The 20307-nt window shown below is 45.6% G+C and overlaps 1 protein-coding gene and 1 long non-coding RNA gene across 4 annotated transcripts in view; one reads left to right on the forward strand and one right to left on the reverse strand.

Annotated features, from left to right (window-relative positions):
• RASSF1 (Ras association domain family member 1) overlaps positions 1–7429 on the reverse strand; it is a gene marked incomplete at its 5' end in the record, with an annotated part of 26826 nt that extends 19397 nt beyond the window's left edge. Inside the window, 2 exons of one of the 3 annotated variants that reach the window (XM_083488757.1) lie at positions 94–218; positions 7099–7429. In XM_083488757.1, coding sequence (XP_083344883.1) covers positions 94–218; positions 7099–7429 — 456 coding nt within the window. Of the gene's footprint in view, positions 1–93; positions 219–6748; positions 6850–6896; positions 6988–7098 lie in introns of those variants that run through there. The other 2 variants (XM_083488759.1, XM_083488760.1) reach the window with 2 other exon arrangements.
• On the forward strand, positions 3097–20295 carry LOC310700020. Its single transcript, XR_014522363.1, has 3 exons — positions 3097–4540; positions 4761–8093; positions 19442–20295. It is a non-coding gene; the product is annotated as an uncharacterized lncRNA (long non-coding RNA).
• The last annotated feature ends 12 nt before the right edge of the window (positions 20296–20307 follow it).

Genomic DNA, 20307 nt, shown 5'->3' on the forward strand with positions numbered 1-20307 from the left:
TGGACAGTGATCTCACCCTTGAAATCCCAGGCATGCCCTGGAAATTCCGGACGTATGGCAACCCTAGTATATGACTCACAGCTATTTTCTTACCACATTGGTGTCTTTTTCTACTGTCTGCTCGTTGCCTTCATTCTGTTCACTGTCTTCATATCTGGGGCCACTGCAGTCTAGCCGGATAAGGGTGCGGCATCGGTAATGACAGATGAACTTACAGTCTAAGGAAAATAAAAAGAAGACAATCCATAAGGCAAGGGGGGGACAAAGCTCAGGAAATAAAGGAACCCACAGGTTTAGTCTGCACAAAGAAACGCACCACATGTCAGATCTCCAGTGTGTGTGGGAGAGCAAATAGGCTATTGCTGCACATCACATAACTTTTGCAGGTATGATTAAGCAGGAAGGGGTGGGAGGAGATGGTACTCAAATCTCAGTAGCAATATGTCAAATAGGTCTCAAACTGCTCAGGATCTCCTTTTTCCTAATTCTCAGGAAAAGGCTTACTCTAAGGACTGAAATACATTGTGAGATAGGCTAGTACAGTGGTACTTCGAATGCCAAACATAATCCGTTCCGGAAGACTGTTCGATTTCCGAAACTTTCGACAACCGAAGCGCAAAGGGCGGTCTGCAAAGTTAATGGAGAAAATTGAAAAAAAACTCAGCAGAAGCCGTTTGACTTCTGAGGTGCGTTCGAAAACTGAAGTGTTTGACTTCTAATACGCTCGAAAACTGAGGTACCACTGTATTTAAGGCAGGCTTCTATCTTGCCTTTCTTCTCCCCTCACCCCACAAAAGGAAAGCTTATCTAACCTTTGCCTAATCACACCAGAATCACAGTCAACACTCCATTTTTACTATCTCTAGAATCTTCATTTTAAACTTCTCTGTCTTTTGCGCTTAATATGCAATGCTGGCCTCTTATCTCCAGGGCATTGCTTTAATGCATAGCCATTGTAGCCTCTTGGCAGAAAGACAGACCAGAAAATTACCCCTCCCCTCCCCACTCTCTTCAAAGGAAGAGGCATGAAAGAGCCTCTGTCCCAAGGCATCACCTTTCCCTGGCAGCCACTCTGCCGCCTGCCAGAATAAAGGCCTCATTTTAAGAGGCAGCCTGCACTGATTATTTTCTGCTTGGATGGACTGAATCTGCTGCATAGGATATGTGCTCACGTGAGAGGAATGCTTAATGCCACTCACATAGTGTCGAGGCACAATGTCGCCCTCAGCATAGGGAGTGCCCTGCTCCCCTAGGCCTCAGACAATCTGGATGGCCTTGTACTGGGCAAAACAGAAAGATAACAGAACAGCCACACAAATGGCCTTCTCCAAGTCCCCCTTTTTTCTTGTGGCCTCATCAGGCAACACAAGCAAAAAATGGTAGAAGGATTAGGGGTTTTAAATATGCTTTCTAAGTATGCTGCCTTAAAAAAAAAAGAAAGTAAAAAAGACGCCAGCACACACATTTGCAAGATGTCTTCAGTTATAACATGGAAAGACACTTTTCAGAGAAGATACATGTTCAGCAACACTATGGAAACAGACTAGGAAAAAATATGGCAGAAATTTCTGGAAATCAAACAAAGCATGCTCATATATTTATTGCGAGAATGCATGTCCTCAGAAATATTTCCAGTCTCTGCCTGGGGACTTAAAAAAACCCTGATTTCTTTATGTTGTAATAAGAGACAGCATTGTAAATGCAAAACCTTTCTGTATCTGCAATTTAAGCAGGACTTGATTAATGATTATGCTATGTGTAGATTGGAGCCTTTTGTCTGCTGTAATTATCAGATGTCGTTTTCATGCAGAAACAGCACAGCTTTTACTAAACAGATGAGCACCATCCAAATTTCATTCCTGCAGCAAGCACCTTTTGTTACAGAGGAACTGTGCTTTCCAAGCATTCAAACACTCAATCAAGTTGCTGGAGAAATGCAATTATTTCTCTAGAAAGAACGCAAAACACCTCTACAGTCCAGACAACTGGTTTATTGAGCAATCTTCCTGATTTTCTTATTACACAAAGCTCACATGGAGGTCAGATTAGTATATCTGGTCTTTATTGAACATTCATTCCGATTTGTTTGCAGGACAGTTGTACAACAAGTATTCATCCTCCATTCATCCTGATTTGCTTGTGGGTGTTTATACATCTTCTTTTTAATTATTAACCCATCCCATACTTTTCAATCCCTTCACTTTCCAAACTGCAAAAAGCCATTCTTTTTCCGACTGGATTTGCTCTAATAGGGCAGGGCTGGTGAATTATTGGCCCTCCAGAAGTTGCTGAACTACAACCCCCAAGAGCCCCAGCAAGCATGACTAAGGACCAGGGATGATGGCAGTTGTGGAATTTAGTACTGTATTTAGGCAAATCACTCTGGAGTCCATTACTCTCTCCAGAGTCCATAACCAAGCATCATGCACTCATTTTTAGACTGACTATCTGTCAGCTGTTGAGTACATATGCCTGTTTAACTACCTCAGTATATCTAATGCTGCTTTTATCTGTGGAGCAGTAACTGGGCAGATTTATTCTTTGATGAATCACTAAAATGGCAGAGATCAAAAGCAGGAAAATAACTGGCTCCACCTAAAATCATAAAGATTAGTGAATGAATATCTTTCTCACCTACATATTTTGCAAAACCCATCTTTATTTTCCACAATTTATAGCAGCACATATTCTTATTGCACAACAGTAAACTCTTAGGTTTTATACATTCTGCCCACTGAAAATAGAACTGTGGTTCTGTTTTGGCTCTAAGATAGTGAAGAAAATAATGAAAAGTGAAAGCAATCTGTGTCTTCAAGTCTTTTAGGCCAGAAGGCAAATATAATTTAATGAGTTTAGACCAAGCATGACTTTAGGGCCTTGACCCAAAGTCTCAGCATCAAGCAGTGGGCCTGCCACTAGCCACAAACATCGCAGGGCTGAGGACAGAGAAGAAGAACAAGACAAAACCACAGAGAAATTGTAATTCTATCTCAGGGTTCTAGCAGTTGCCAATTGTCTTGCACCAGTGCAAGTACTGAGCAGCAGAAAGCAGTCCTTTTACAGGCAAGTATAAGAGTTGTCACCATGATTTTTCAATTTTTTTTAAATGAAGCTCCTCAGCAGAAGAAATGCCTATAGCAATTGCATTATTCTAATACAGTAAAGCCCAATTCCACACTGCAAACTGTTAGATTTATTTCTGATTTGTCTCTTTGCCTGTTCTTTTCCAGGGAAAATAACTTAAACACTCTGACACCCTCTAGTGACATCTGCTCTGCTTTACAGGCATTAGGAGAATACACTTCCATTATCCTACTTGTACCCGTTCATTAAGGTGCACTATTTTATTCTGGATTAATTACTCTGGAATAATTTCTCTCAATACTGTACATATCTTTAACTGCAATCAGTAATGGATTAGACTTAAAATGAAACACTAACACCAGAGTTCTAATTTATATGGGAGCAATTAATGCCAAACTGTTAATCCTACCTGAATTCTAGAATCAAAACTGCTCTTGACTGAAGGACTGCCTTATACAATTAGGATGTAGTACTCCAAAGTATTCCATGCCATCACTATTCTTGCATGAATTTGTCTCTAGCCCTCTGCATCTCATATCAATTGTTGTTTTTAACAAAAGCAATCAAGGTTAGCAAAGGTGCAAGAAAAAAATAAGTGCTCAAAGTGTAACAATTCTCTTTTTAGTTCCAATTTATATGACAATTTGTAGGATGCGACAAGTTTGTTACAGGAGTTATCCTTGCTAAGTCTACTAAACATTATTCAGCATTAACAGTGTGCTAGACGTTATACAAAACTGTTAGTTAACAGGCAAACTTGCAGGGTTAGTGTCAATTATGGGAGGACCAAATGTAAGGACACAAGGCAGAGAACATGGTAGCAATTTGAGAAACTGGCTGGAACAAACAGGGTAAAACAAATGAAGTTCTCAGGGTGTATGGCAGCCAGAGACAAAGATACAGACAAAGGTAGGCTCAGGGATACAAAGTCTGCTATGAGGCACAGTTAAGGAGCTCTTTGCAAATCACACCCACTGAGTTTAGAGCAGCCACATCCTTTCAGCTACAGTTGCTGAAAGGATGGGAACACTGAGGGTAGGCCAATCAAATTACTCTCAGCCATTCTTTGAGCTTGGTACAGACTAAGTTTGGAAGCAAGTCCAAGTCCTAAGAAGACTGCACATATGATACTGTTCCTGCTCAGAAGACTTACTATGTACAATAGATTAACAAGACAGAAGCTATGCCATCTTTTTTTTCCTGGAATGAGCCTCTCTGCCGGCAACAGCTGCTTATCAGGTAGAAATTCAACAGGGACAGCCTTCCCAGCCCTTGATGCTCCACAAACATGCACAAACTGTGGGAAGGAAGGGCTGAGTTTTTCACATATTCACATAGGCTGTCACTAAAATAAGCAGCCACAAATCAGGATCATCTGGGTCCTGGCCTATCAGAACAAGAGAAATAAAACAGCTGTTGTCCAGCATCCTGCAGGCACACACACAAACACAATACTGTACAGTAGTACCTCGGGTTACATATGCTTCAGGTTACAGACTCCACTAACCCAGAAATAGTACCTCGGGTTAAGAACTTTGCTTCAGGATGAGAACAGAAATCGTGCTCCGGCGGTGCGGCAGCAGCAGGAGGCCCCATTAGCTAAAGTGGTGCTTCAGGTTAAGAACAGTTTCAGGTGAAGAACGGACCTCCGGAATGAATTAAGTACTTAACCCGAGGTTTGCATGCCCCAGTGAAAGGTGTAGCAGAGCTTTCCCTGGCTTTCAGTGACACACATGCAACTTTGGTGCACAATTCAGCACTGCTATCACACAATTATCCTTTTGGAAAAGGGGGTTGGCAGGAATTCCAATCCATTGGAATAAAGGAAGCTGGTGAACCTAGCTGATTTCAAAGACCCAGTTTTCTTTTTGACACGGAGCATCCTTTTACAGGCAGCATCAGTAGTCACCCCTTAGCAATAAATCAACTCTGGCACTATAAGCCAGCAGAGGAAATGGAATACACATGCAATTGACAAGAACACCAAAGGTCTCCCAAGCACCCAGTAGCCTTCTCTCAGAATCCAACCCAACCAAACAGGACTTCACTGCTGGACTTAAAAATAGGGGATTTAAGTGAATAATATTGGATATGGCCATGCCACACCTGCTTTCATGAACATACACATACTCCCACATGCATTTTCTCAACATGGAATGATTCAGTGGCAGAGAGGAAGGAGAAACAGATACTGAGTCATCTCTGACCCAAGCAAACCTCATTCAGTTAACCTAGTTTCCCTACATGTCCTCTGATAAACAATATGCAATAGCTTTAAGGAGATCCCCCAGGGTTCTACTTGTTGATTGCCTAGTGCTAGGCCCCAGGCCATTGGAGAAGTTTCTAAATTCATAGTTTCAATTATGCCACAAGAACTGATGGCTTTCCTTGGCTGGATGCTGTCCTTAACAGTCATAATTTGGGACCATAACCCCTTTGGTCTTCTTCAGCCCCCCAATTGGGAACAACTGTGACAGCATGTTCATTCACATATTTATGTTCGTTATCACCCATGGTGATGCTTATAGTTAAACATCCACAGTGGATCATTTCACATCAACACAAACAATATTTTCATTGTGGGAGTTATTGTGTTTAGCTGCAAATAATCAGATGATGGTGACACACACACACACACACACACGTGAACCAGCTTCAAGTCCATGTAGAACAATGTTTCAGAAACAAGTGAAAGAATTGTGGAAGCCCTTTTCATGCATGGGAAAATGCAGGCTGCTGGTGTCTGAGACCTCTAATCATTCCCACCCTCTTACTCTTTTTTTAGTCCATCTTGTGCCCCTTTAAAGAAGAATTCTGAGAGTCTTAAAAACTACTCCTGCTCTTCAGAGTACATGTGAGAATTTATATAGCCGGAGCTTAGATGGTACCACCACAATATGATGATTGTGGGCTGCTGATTAGACTGTAGCAAACATTCATTTGGGATGTTCTGAGTTGCTCTTAAACAGAGGTAGTTCTGGCCTGTGTTAATCAGTAACAAATGAAGAAAGAGAAGGGGACTCCAATTTCTCCTATGGTCTGCACATACCTACTCCTAAATCAAAATATGATCCAGATAATCAAAATGGTAGAAAAGAATGAGCATGTTGCTTGGCATTACTGAATTAGATTTTGATTCATTTAGTTACTGTTAAGCAAGCACTGCTGCAGTATAACAGACATTGATAGAGCCATCACTCACGATGGCATGCACATTTTACACACTGTAAATCTGTGTAGGACTTCACATGCTCAAATGGCATGGGAATACAATATGGGAGACATTCACTAGCATAGAACACTGTCTAAGATCATATCCAAACCATATATTTAAAGCACATGGCTTCCTCAAAGAATATTGGGAACTGTAGTTCACCCTTCACAGAGCTACAATTCCCAACACCCTCAAGAAACTATAGATCCCAGTTTTATTTGGGGAAACCATATACTTCAAATGCATGGTGTGGGTGTGACCTCAGGGTCTCCTTTAAGCTCCACCATTTGCTTAAAGCTGCAATTCTGTGCATACTTTCACCCAAATCCAAACAAGCTACCAGAATAATTATGTATGTTTCTTTAGCCCCAATTCCTCCAAAACTTAAAAACTTCCCAAAGCAAACCGTTCTCAAGCAGCACTCGGGCCAATACAAAACACGTCCTTTACCTATCCTTTCCCTCTGTGTGCCATAGGCTTGTCGCCTTTCTTATTAAAGAGCTCTACTAACTTTCAATAGCTGCAGGACAAGCAGTATACAGCTTCTTTCATTGCAGTGACAGAAGTGATGGGGAAGCTATCCCAGTTGAATTTCTACCTGTAACGGAAGCCAGACAGGACTACATCATCCTGGACTACTTAGTTTACTTTTATTAATCCTGTTTCTCTTCCATTTCTTTTCAAATTTATGCTCCCTGAACCGAACGCTACCGTGCCCTCCTGCTTCTCCCAGAACCTCCTGCGAGGATGCAAAGCGGCCTGGCAAATGCCGCCACGTGCGGCTGGAGGCCGGTACTCACGGATGCACTGCAGACGCTTCTTGTACACGCCCCAGATGAATTCCCCGCACAGATCACACCAGGTCGACTGGCTTTGCGCGCAGGGCTTGAAGACATGCCCCTCGCCTAGCTCCTCGGTCAGTTTGGGGTCGCTCTGGCCGCCCAGGAGTCGGATCTGGCGTACGCGGCTCAAGATCTCGGGCACTTTCCCCGGAGAAATCCTCAGGGCGTTGGCCCGCTCCAGCCGGACGGGGCGTTCAGACGTGCCTCGCGGGCCCCGCGTCAGGTCGAGCTGCTTCTCCAGCCTCAAGTTCTTCAGCTCGATCATCTCCTGGTCCATCGGCCGGTTCATGGCCACTACATAGGCTGAGGATGCAAAGCGGGAAAGGGGCCCTGCAAACACATCTCACAAGGGGCCCAGAAACATCCCCGTCTCGCCCGCGTTCCTCGGGGGTCCCTGTGCTGTTCGGAGCAACCCGCACTCCTCTCTCGACCCCTTTCCCAGTCTGTCAAAAGTTCACTTCTTGTCTGTTTTCTCTTCCTCTCCGCCTGTCTTCTCCCCCGCCCCTTTTCACCCCTTAGCTTTAAAGCAGCAGCCAGAAAAAGTCACAGGCGATCTTTGTTGGGAAGATTAGAGCTCAGTAAGAGCCTCCCGCCCCCACGAGCGGGCGGGCAGCTTTCTTGGCTCCACAGCATCAGCCTCCTTTGGTTCTACAATCGTGCTCCATAAGAGAGGAAGCTGGGGAGAGTTGCGTTAGTTTAGGTCCTGCCTCTGAAGTGCTACCAGTTGCTGGCTTGCTCTTTCTTTTTTTGTTGAACAAGCAAGAGGAAAGGTCCCAGCTCCCCTCCCCTTCATGCATTTCCTCCTTACTAGGAGGGCGGGGGGGGGGGGAGAGAAGAGACCAACAGGCGGCGCCTAGTCCTGCACGCCTTGAAGTTGTCGCTCGTCTTGCTTTCCGCCCCCCGCTTCTCCCGCATTAAGGCACCTCCGGAGTAAGACCGAAGAAGCGCAGCAGGTTTGAGGGAAGCGGCAGCCGGACACGCTGCCAACTCCCCGACAGCTGCGCGGCATCATTTCGTGGGACAGGCTGTGTGTGGTTGGGGGGGGGGATATGCAGGGGGAGCCAAAAAGGCGGGAGAGAAAGACACAGCTGTGAGGGAGTGGGGGAGAATTGGCGCGGGAGTTTTAAGACTCCAGAGCATGGGTAGGCAAACTAAGGCCCGGGGGCCGGATCCGGCCCAATTGCCTTTTAAATCCAGCCCGCTGACGGTCCGGGAATCGGCGTGTTTTTATACATGAGTAGAATGTGTCCTTTTATTTAAAATGCATCTCTGGGTTATTTGTGGGCCTGCCTGGTGTTTTTACCTGAGTAGAATATGTGCTTTTATTTAAAATGCAACTCTGGGTTATTTGTGGGGCATAGGAATTCGTCGTCGTCCCCCAAATATAGTCCGGCCCCCCACAAGGTCTGAGGGACAGTGGACCAGCCCCCCCTGCTGCAAAAGTTTGCGGACCCCTGCTCCAGAGAGTCTCCACGCTGAGGGTTTCAGCAAAGCCGTCCCTCATAATCCCAAACGCTGCGTCAGAGAAAAAAAGGAGACCCCTCCAGCGGAGCTCCTGCTCCCCACGGCTCCTTAAGGACCTCGAGCAAATCGCCTCCCCTCCTCGCCCGCTCTGGGTCCTCCGCCTGCGCTCACAGCGAGGTTCCCGGGCTCGCGCTCTGCTTCTGCAGCTGTGTTTCTATAGCGATGCTGCTGCTGCTGCTACTTTTGAAGCGGGCAACCGCAGCGCTTCGAGAGGCCGGCGCCTGACGTCAAAGTCTGGGGAGATGGAGGAGCGCACGGCGGGAGACGGCGCGGCTCCGTCTGAGCGGCAGCAAAGCGCTCACCTACCCTCAAAGGGAGGCTTCTGCGACCGGGGTTAATCTCTTCGGGTTATCAGAAGCTGGCAAGAGCAAAAGGAGCTCTTCCCCAAGGAGTGGCACCCAAGGGCGGCCGTTTGCTAGGGCGTCAAAATAGGGAAGGGGCCTCTGTCACTCAGACAACCACCATTTTCACTAGGCCTGGAACACCAAGAAAGGATGAAAGAATGCTGAATTTGCACATCCCTCCTCTACTAGGTGTGGGCTGCCTTGCCTGAGGGCCCATTAAATCTCGAGGCTGACGCTGTTGCCATTTATTTTTCTGAGGAGGGAATCATAGAATCATAGAGTTGGAAGAGACCACAAGGGCCATCGAGTCCAACCCCCTGCCAAGCAGGAAACACCATCAGAGCACTCCTGACATGGTTGTCAAGCCTCTGCTTAAAGACCTCCAAAGTAGGAGACTCCACCACACTCCTTGGCAGCAAATTCCACTGTCGAACAGCTCTTACTGTGAGGAAGTTCTTCCTAATGTTTAGGTGGGATCTTCTTTCTTGTAGTTTGGATCCATTGCTCCGTGTCCGCTTCTCTGGAGCAGCAGAAAACAACCTTTCTCCCTCTATATGACATCCTTTTATATATTTGAACATGGCTATCATATCACCCCTTAACCTCCTCTTCTCCAGGCTAAACATACCCAGCTCCCTTAGCCATTCCTCATAAGGCATCGTTTCCAGGCCTTTGACCATTTTGGTTGCCCTCCTCTGGACACGTTCCAGTTTGTCAGTGTCCTTCTTGAATTGTGGTGCCCAGAACTGGACACAGTACTCCAGGTGAGGTCTGACCAGAACAGAATACAGTGGCACTATTTCTTCCCTTGATCTAGATCAGTGTTTCCCAACCTTTTTTGGGCAAAGGCACACTTGTTTCATGAAAAAAATCTCGAGGCACACCACCATTACAGCCCCGTGACGTCAGTGCGCAGCGTCACGCCGGGAGGGACGCACGAAAGTGTAAGTTTCAAATTTTTTCCCTCCCCCTTGCCTTCCTTCTGTGCCAAACGCCAAAAAGCCAAGAATCGCGGGACCGCTGGCGGAGGGGGGGAGGGTGAGCGGAGGCAGCGGCGAGCCCCGTTCCTCCCCATCCGCCCCATTCCGTGCAAGGAGCGCAAACAGGTGTGAGAAGGGGGTCAAACCTGCGGGTCGGCGCCGGGGAACCTCCAAGCTTTGGGGGTGGGGGGGGAGGAGGCAGCAAAGCGAGCCAGGAAGGAGAGCGCGGCTTGGCTGGGTGAGCTTTGGCAGGGGCAGGGAATGAAGAGCCGCGAGGCGGGTGCTGCGGACGGAGGCGCTGCCCGCCGAGCTCGCAGGCAGCCAGGCAGGCAGACGGCGAGAGCCCCGTGCTGGGCGGCTTCTCCTTGCCGCCGCCGCCCCGCCTCTCGCCGCCCGACTCGCCCGCCTCCCTCCAGGCAACATCTCGCGGCACACCAGGCAACATCTCGCGGCACACTAGTGTGCCGCGGAACAGTGGTTGAAAAACACTGATCTAGATGCTATACTCCTATTGATGCAGCCCAGAATTGCATTGGCTTTTTTAGCTGCCGCGTCACACTGTTGGCTCATGTCAAGTTTGTGGTCAACCAAGACCAACCAAGGGAGCATGGGTGTAGCCAATTTTTTTGTGGGGGGGGAAAGACTTTTGTTAGGGGGGACAGAACCCACGTGAATGATCTGTTAAGTATTTCTGTTGTTTTTCTTGATCTGGGGGCAAGTGCCCCCCTGCCCCCCCCTATGCTCATGGGACAGAGAATCTTAGACCTTTAAAAAGCTATTTAATCTAATTTTATGAGGGAAAAGGAAAGATTTATCTGTATAGGGATACAAGATTACAATGCACACATTCCATATGCAATAAATACCCCACAATTATTCATTCAATAAGTCTGGTGAGCATGTACCATTTGTTCTTTGAACAGAGTCTATTATTTATCCATTCTAGCTATCTCAAGATATTAAAAATAAGCGATTCCTTTGTTCTTTTACAGAAGGCACTGCAACACATTTCCAGTGCCAAGCAAAACATAGTTTGCAGTTTTAAAAATATGCAACAGACTTAGTTTAAACGAGCTGCTATACCAGCCTTAATGAAATCAAAATGTTAGAGCATTCCCCTCATTCCTGCTGCATAATGTCTCAGCACTAGATCACCTCCTTGAGACCTCTAATTGGTTTGGATATTGCTAAATGTTGGTTCTAACCAAGTAAAGCATAAACTTAGCAAGGAAACCAACTCCTATACTCAGTATACACATCAAGTACTGCTTATACTCGCATTTTTATGAAATCTGTCTGACCAGCCTCCTGTTGGCCTGCATAATTTGCTATTCTTGGCTTAAGTAATTGCTTACCTGTTTCTTCATGTAACTTACTGTGTAAATGTTCACAGCTGTGTTTTCATTATTGCATAATCTAATTTAGAGGGTATTGTTTTTTTGTCCTTGTTTGTGAGGGCCTCCCTACCCACTTACTGCCCCCTCGGACAAACTAACTGTCAACACTTGGATGTTGGTGATGGGGCAAACAGCCACATTCTCAGAGAAGTAGCCACCTGGAAACATTGTGCTTTTGCTGTTCACATTCTACATTCTACAGTTAGGGATCATAAGCAATGCATGGAGATTGTGGACATCATCTGCATTTCCTTCCCCAGTGCTTCCTGCCTGGGAAGTTCCACAGTGTAAACAGAGCCTAATCATTTGTCTTTGCATAACAAAAATGTTTTTTCTTGTTTGTAGTCATAATACTTTGGACTTCCTTAAGTCTTTAGGGTCTAGATATACAACTTCTTGTAAACTTTCTGAAGACAGGACTGCACTGCACCCCACTGTGATGGTCATACTATATCCCTAAGCAAGGTTACTAAGGATGCTGCTGTTTTGTTTTGGGTGAACTAATTCAGTGAGTATCTTCAGCCTGCTTTTAGTGTGATTCTTCACCATTTGTCAGTAAATGATTGATTGATGTACCCCACCCATCTGACTGGATTGCCCCAGCAGCTCTGGTCAGTTTCCAACAAATATAAAAGCAAAATAATAATATCAAATACAAAAAACTTCCCTATACAGGGCTGCCTGCAGATGTCTTCTAAAAGTTGTATAGTTACGGTATTTATCTCCTTTACATCTGATGGGAGGACATTACACAGAGTGGGCGCCACTACCGAGAAGGCACTCTGCCTGGTTCCCGGTAACTTCACTTCTATCAGTGAGGGGACCTCCAGAAGGCCTTCAGAGCTAAATCTCAGTGTCCGGGGTAAACATATTTGCCAAAATGATGCAAGTGAAGGTGGCATTTGTAAAGAAGAATTTACAGTTTCTCATCCACATATGTTCTCAAAGGCTGCCCTTCTCTTCAAAATGATTTGTTCTGGTTTGTTTTGGCTGTGGCAAATGTTTAATAACAACCTCCCTGGCAGTCCCCACATCTGCATTTTCCTTTGGAGGAAATCACAGAATTGGGACAATTAAGTTTTCCACATGACATGGAGTTTCACCAGGTTTATGGCAACACAGAAAGTCCCCAGAACTCAGCTGCTTCCCCACTTTGCTTGTTCATAGTGAGATGTGTGAGTTATATTGTGGAACAGATGGGGAAGGTGAAACAGAGAAAATAATTGGCTTTGTCTTCCTGCTTATTCTGAGAACAGAGTTAAGAGGCCACAGATCTGGGCTGGCATTGCAGACAACCAAACTAGTGGTTGATATTTACTGTGGTCCTTCCCCATTTCATGAAGTACCTCTCCATTAGCATTGCACTGGGCTTCAGATGCATCCAGAACCAGAAGGAACAATCTCCTGTTGAACCTCTGGAGTGCTCAGAAGCAGCAAGGCACCTACATAGCACTGAATGGCTGAAGGGCTGTTGCAGCAATGTACTGCTACCAGGTGTAAATGATGGCATGGCTTTTCCTGAGTGGCCTCTTGATGGATGAAATCACTAGCTGATCTTTATACTACTGGCACAAAGCCCTTGGCAGGTTTCCTGCTGAAGGCTGGCTGCATCGAAAGTCCATAGTAGATTGTTGCTAGTGGTTGCTGTGGAACCATATTGTTTGGTTTGCTTATTTTCCTAAAATCATCTCTCAGTTTGGAATGGAAAAAACAAGTCAATGAGAACATTACAGGCCTCTTGCTTGCTCTAGGGAGCTGGATCTTGAACTTTTGCAAGAAATATCCATGGGAATAAATCCAAAAATATTATTGAAAAGAGTCTAGAAATGGGTCTATTTTTGTCATTTCCTGGGAGTAAACATCTGCCAGAGAAATGTTAAACAGCAGACTTTGTAGTAATTTGGCTGGGTTTTTTTTAACCTTGGAAGATCCAGTCTTTTTCTTGCTACCTCTTATAGTTGGGATTATTTTCTTTTAAAATATCCATCCATCTTTGTCGCTCACATTCAAGCTACGTTTTTTTTGAAGTCCAGAGATCTTCCCATAATCAAAACTGTAATAATAGGCAACTGAATGACTTATGTTACATTGTGTATTAAAATTGCAACTTAAAGTTGTGAACTTAAAAGGAATAGCAATCCTTTTACTACATTGCATAAACATAGGAAATGGATGTAAATCCAATATGCAGATATGTTTTCTCTCCTGAGTTCCCACTTCTGTCATCTTATCAAAATATTTGAGTTTAAATACACCTTCAAGGCTCCAAAATATAAATTTGGGGCCATCCATTAAAGTTGAACGTTTGAAGATTCAGAAAAGACAAACGATAGTATTTATTTGCACAGCCCATAATTAATCTATAAAAATTGCTCCCACTAATAATATAATGGCCATCAAGTTAGATAGCTTTAAAAGTGTATTAGACAAATGCATGGAGGATAATAATAATAATAATAATAATAATAATAATAATAATAATAATAATAAATTTATTATTTATACCCCGCCCATCTGGCTGGGTTTCCCCAGCCACTCTGGGCGGCTTCCAAAAGAATATTAAAATACTATGATACATCAAACATTAAAAGCTTCCCTAAACAGGGCTGCCTTCAGATGTCTTCTAAAAGTCTGGTAGTTGTTGTTCTCTTTGACATCTGGTGGGAGGGCGTTCCACAGGGAGGGCGCCACTACTGAGAAGGCCCTCTGCCTGGTTCCCTGTAACTTGGCTTCTCGCAGTGAGGGAACCGCCAGAAGGCCCTCAGTGCTAGACCTCAGTGTCCGGGTAGAACGATGGAGGTGGAGACGCTCCTTCAGGTATACTGGACCGAGGCCGTTTAGGGCTTTAAAGGTCAGCACCAACACTTTGAATTGTGCTCGGAAACGTACTGGGAGCCAATGTAGGTCTTTCAAGACCGGTGTTATATGGTCTCGGCGGCCGTTCCCAGTCACCAGTCTGGCTGCTGCATTCTGGATTAGTTGTAGTTTCCGGGTCACCTTCAAAGGTAGCCCCACGTAGAGCGCATTGCAGTAGTCCAAGCGGGAGATAACCAGAGCATGCACCACTCTGGCGAAGCAGTCCGCGGGCAGATAGGGTCTCAGCCTACATACCAGATGGAGCTGGTACACAGCTGCCCTGGACACAGATTTAACCTGTGCCTCCATGGACAGCTGGGAGTCCAAAATGACTCCCAGGCTGCGCACCTGGTCCTTCAGGGGCACGGTTACCCCATTCAGGACCAGGGAATCCCCCACACCCGCCCGCCTCCTGTCCCCCAGAAACAGTACTTCTGTCTTGTCAGGATTCAATCTCAATCTGTTTGCCGCCATCCAACCTCCAACCGCCTCCAGACACTCACACAGGACTGTCACCGCCCTCACTGGTTCTGATTTGAAAGAAAGGTAGAGCTGGGTATCATTTGCATACTGATGAACACCCAGCCCAAACCCCCTGATGATCTCTCCCAGCGGCTGCATGTAGATGTTGAAAAGCATGGGGGAGAGGACAGAACCCTGAGGCACCCCACAAGTGAGAGCCCAGGGGTCTGAACACTCATCCCCCACCACCACTTTCTGAACACGGCCCAGGAGGAAGGAGCGGAACCACTGTATGACAGTGCCCCCAGCTCCCAGCCCCTCTAGACGGTCCAGAAGGATGTTATGGTCGATGGTATCAAACGCCGCTGAGAGATCCAGCAGAACTAGGAAACAGCTCTCACCTTTCTCCCTAGCCCGCCGGAGATCATCAACCAGTGCGACCAAGGCAGTTTCAGTCCCGTGATGAGGCCTGAATCCCGATTGGAAGGGATCCAAATGGTCCGCTTCTTCCAGGCATGCCTGGAGTTGTTCAGCAACCACTCGCTCAATCACCTTGCCCAAGAATGGAAGATTTGAGACTGGGCGATAGTTGGCCATCGTGGCCGCATCTAAAGATGGTTTTTTAAGAAGCGGTTTAATAACCGCCTCTTTCAGCGGGTCTGGGAAGGCTCCCTCACGGAGGGAAGCATTCACCACCCCATGAAGCCCATCGCCCAGCCCTTCCCGGCTAGCTTTTATAAGCAGGATGGGCAAGGATCAAGGAGACAGGTGGTTGGTTTCACTCGTCCAAGCAGCCTGTCCACATCCTCGGAGGTAACAGATTGGAATTGATCCCACGCAATTTGACTAGACAGGACTCTAGCACTCTCCCGCCCCGGCCCTGCTCCCACGGTGGCGTCTACCTCTTCCCGAATCTGAGCGACTTTATCTGCAAAAAACTTTGCAAAATCATTGCAGGAGATCATGTGGCCCGTACTGGGCCCCGATGTAGCAGGTGGTTCCGCTAAATTGCGGACCACCTGAAAAAGTCTCCTGCTGCTGTTTTCTGCAGATGCAATAGAGGCGGCGAAGAAAGCCTTCTTCGCCGTCGCTACCGCCACTTGGTAGGCTCGACACTGAGCTCTAACCTGTGTCCGGTCAGCTTCAGAATGGGTCATCCGCCACTGGCGCTCTAGCCGTCTCAACGATTGTTTCATTGCCCTCAGATCCGTGGAAAACCACGGGGCTGTCCGGGCTCCATGCAATCGGAGAGGGCGCTTCGGAGCCAAACAGTCAATAGCCCTGGTTAACTCCACATTCCAGCGGGCCACCAGGGAATCAGCTGAAAGGCCATCAACATGGGATAAAGCATCCCCTACCACTCTCTGGAAACCATTTGGATCCATTAAGTGGCGGGGGCGGACCATCCGAATCGGTCCCACCTCCCTGCAGAGGGGAAGGGTCGCGGAGAAGTCAAGTTGCACCAGGAAGTGGTCTGACCATGGCACTTCTTTCGTTTCGCTTTTACTTAGTGTCAGAACACCAACATCCATGGAGGTAAACACCAGGTCCAAGGCATGTCCGCGGCTATGGGTTGGGCCAAACTTATTCAGGGACAGCCCCATGGAGGCCATGCTTTCCACGAAGTCCCGAGCGGCCCCTTGTAAGGTCGTGTCGGCATGGATATTAAAATCCCCTAGGACAACCAAACTAGGTGTCTCCAGGAGAACATCCGCCACGACCTGAAGCAGCTCGGGCAGGGAATCCTTGGTGCAGCGGGGAGGTCGGTACACCAAAAGGAATCCTGTACTGCCCCTATTGCCTAACTTCCAGAACATGTACTCAGAGAACTGGGTCTTCCCAATAGGACGCCTGGTGCAAACTAATGACTTCCTAAAAATCACTGCAACCAGCCCTCCCCGCCCACAAGGCCTGGGTTGCTGTGCGTAAGAGAAACCTGGTGGACAAGCAGAGGCAAGAACAGTCCCATCTGCTTCATTCAACCAGGTCTCTGTCACACATGCCAGGTCAAATCCTCCATCCATGATCAAGTCATGGATGGCAGTGGTCTTATGAATCATCGACCTGGCATTGCACAGCAGCACCTTCAGGCTATGTGGGTATCCCTTGCTGATTCTAGTATCCGTCCGGACAGGACCAGACCCGGAGGCAGGGATAGTCCTCAGACAACGACTAAACCTGCCTCCTCTGTAATGACATGGTCTGGTCTTAGCGTAACTCCTCCTCCTACCCGTGATCACTGAGATCGGTTGTCCCAGTGCATCCCCCTCTGTGGAACATACCCCAGCCATTTTGTTGGCTGGGACCCACTCCCCGGCAGCCCTGACCCTTCCCCTTAAGAACAAAATAAGACCTTAAAACAATAAAAAACCCCAGAAAACAAAAAACAATACAAATGAAAAACTATAAAAATTACAAATCCATTAAAATCAAACAAATTCCCAACTAAACATCCATCCCACCCCCATCCCCGGATATACAAAAGAATAAAAGGAAAAGGAACATATTAAAAAGAACTCTGCGCCCCTCCGGATCCCCCTGGGCCGCAGCAGCAGTGACAGCAACCGTCCCTGTGAGTCCTTCAGGCCCCGCCCTGGGCCAGGTGGTGAGTGGCAGGAAGGAGCAGGGCCCTCAGACACTCACACAGGAGAATCCTCCTGGGCAGCAGAGCGCAGCAGTCCCTGTGAGTCCTTCAGGCTTTGTTTTGCCTCCAATGCTGGAGGTAGTGTGTCTCTGAACACCATATGCTGGGTATAACAAGCAGGGAGAGTGCTGTTGTACTCAGGTCAGTGCTGCAGGCTTCCTATAGGCAATTGGTGGGCTACTGTGAGAACAGGATGCTTGATCCAGCAAGACTTTTCTTGTGTTCGGACTCCCCAGACAAACTGGGTTGCTAGTAGCTGGATTCACATTGAGGCCTTAATTCCATATGTGAGTGCTACTTTTGTTTATTCAGTCATGGGCAGGGAGATTGCAACTTGAAAATTCAGGGCCAATATGTTAACGTGTTAATTGGCTTACTAATACCAGGATGTCTGTATTATCAACAATTACCACTATCAGTTATGTAACTGATTATGTCACTGTACTTTCTGCCTTTCATGTTTTTCTTACTTCATTGCTTAAAATTCACCTCTGAGCCTTTTGTTTGTATGTACATCATAGATAACACAAACCTTTTCACTTTGAGGAAAAGGTGTACAAATCAACTATGTTGACAGCAGTGATATTGCCACTGTTCCAAGAATAAAAAGTGATATGTGAAATCTCTTGTTATTTCCATTCCAACATCTGCCAAGCCAACCCACTCCCATATCTCAGCTAGGAAGGACCTAGACTTTAAAACATGAACAAAACTGATGAAACATTTCCCCCTCTTGTAGATTGTCTCCTTCCTTCCTTCTAGCTGGTCAATCAGTTAAAAGCTCATTTACAAGACAATAACCTCTGATTTGCTATTCTTTAGTTTCCTAGAACAAGAAATGTTTGCAGGATATGTGATATGGAAGCAAAGCGGAAATTGATAAAGGAATAGATTTATATTATACATAATATTATGTACATGCACATATGCCGCTGCATATTCCCTTGCCAGAAAACAGCACTTGTTGTTTACACAGATGATATCCTCTAAAGACCAGAGATTGTTTCATAATTGTACAATGAGTGGTTATCCTGGTTATTTTAATGTACAAAACCAAGGCCTGGAAAAACAATTAGCCAATTCCCCAAGGTCAAATCTAAAACCTTACAATTACCAAATGAGTACATTCTCCTCTGTTTCTCTGAAGAATGTAGTTGTGTGTGTGTGTGCTTGTGAAGGAAGAGCAGTTGTTCTAGCCTTCTTTTAACTTTACTTTCTCCAGAAGCTGTGACTTTTACCACATACAAAAAGCAGCTGAGTCTTGGACTATAGAATGAAGGGAGGAGTTTAATGGTCAACTACTTTGCTCCCCACTACAGTAAAACACAATCCCACTTCAACTAAAATCTAGAATTAGATAGGAATTTCTAAAGTAAGCCTTAGGTTTAGTAAATGCCTGTGCACAGCCTGCCTAGCTCAAGAAGTAAACCATATTTAAAATGCAAAACTTTACATGTCTGCTCAGAAGTAAGCCTCACTGAGTTCAGTGGTGCTTACTCCCAGCTTAGATGGTCTAGGACTGCAGCCTTATAAAACCAGGGACAGCTGGGATACTTATGGACAGCTAATGGTGAAAACAGTACTAGAAATGTGGGAGATTAAGATATATTATTATTTTTGCAAAAGCTAGCTGAGACACAGCTGGCTCCTGTTTATTTTTGTCACTGGAAGACATCAAAGAAATGTTGAAATAAAAACATTATCATGTTGGTCATAGGTCTGGTTCTTGAACTCATGACTGATTAGAACAATGAACATCAACTTCCATAGTGCCTGGTGTAAAAGAAGTATCTTCTCAGAGATAACAAGTGCTGTAGGAATTTTATAAATCTTGAGCAGCAACCTTTATTATCATTTCAGCTTGATTTTTCCTTACAAGACCAACTATCAAGAAGCATACCTGAATTCATATCATTTATTTATCTGGACTGGATGGCCTAAAATTGGAAAAGGCCATTTAAACGTAATTCTTAGTATATCTTTTAAGTTTAGCTAAACCAGTAATTCACCTCCAATGTTAAACTGCATCTGATAAGCTCAATCTTGTCACTAATAAGCCTTCATTAAAAAAACCCTTTCATCTTCTTTTTGCAGGTACAATTCTCTAGGCAGGATGACTGTGATATAATGAAAACCAGGCAAAATGGGCACTGTGGTCAAGGAACCATGAAATAGCACTTGTTTGCCATATGTGTGTTATACCATGATGCTAGTCTTCATCTTCATGGGCAAAGAGCACAGCTGAATGCACAGAATCAGAGTTAATGACCCAAAATATCATCTAGTCCAACCACTGACCTGAAACTATAAACTCATCAGTCCTTCCCAGACTACAATCCATCTGTAGTCCCAATGTGCTAGAATTATATGTGTGATGTTTGCAGAGCAAGCATGATGCAAGCAAACAGAGCCAAGCCACACACTATGAGGTAAGACAGTGTCCCTAGTCAGTGTATGTGTAATTGCTCTTTCCAAAGAACTGCCAAATGAACAATACAATAAATATATGTATTTTATGCAGATGCCAGCTCATTTTACATATAAGGGTTTGACTGGATCCACTCTTTACACTAAAAGGAATGGGCAGAGGAAGTTTGAAACCCACCCTCTACCACCTTACCTAGCTTTGATCCACTTCCTGAAGCAATTGTCTTCCGGCATGGCTCACCTCTGGTATCAGAACAGGATTAAGGAAAGCTTGTTTAAAGCAATGGAGGGCAGCAAGGTAACACATGGTAGGGGCCATTTCTGCTCCCCACACTGTGTGCTCTTTTTTCTGTAACAATAGGCCCCAGCCACCTTTTTATTTGCATAAAGGACAAACACTTGCACAACTATTCCAGCATGTCTAATTTAGCCCTGAAGCCCCTGGTGAATATAAGCAAAATGGATAAAATGATCAGTTTCCAAGGGGAAAGGACAACAGTGATGGTGGGTATTGATAGGATTCTTTGGCAAGC

This window comes from Podarcis liolepis (assembly GCF_965112155.1).
Source record: "Podarcis liolepis genome assembly, chromosome: 2".
Classification (NCBI taxonomy): Eukaryota; Metazoa; Chordata; class Lepidosauria; order Squamata; family Lacertidae; genus Podarcis; species Podarcis liolepis.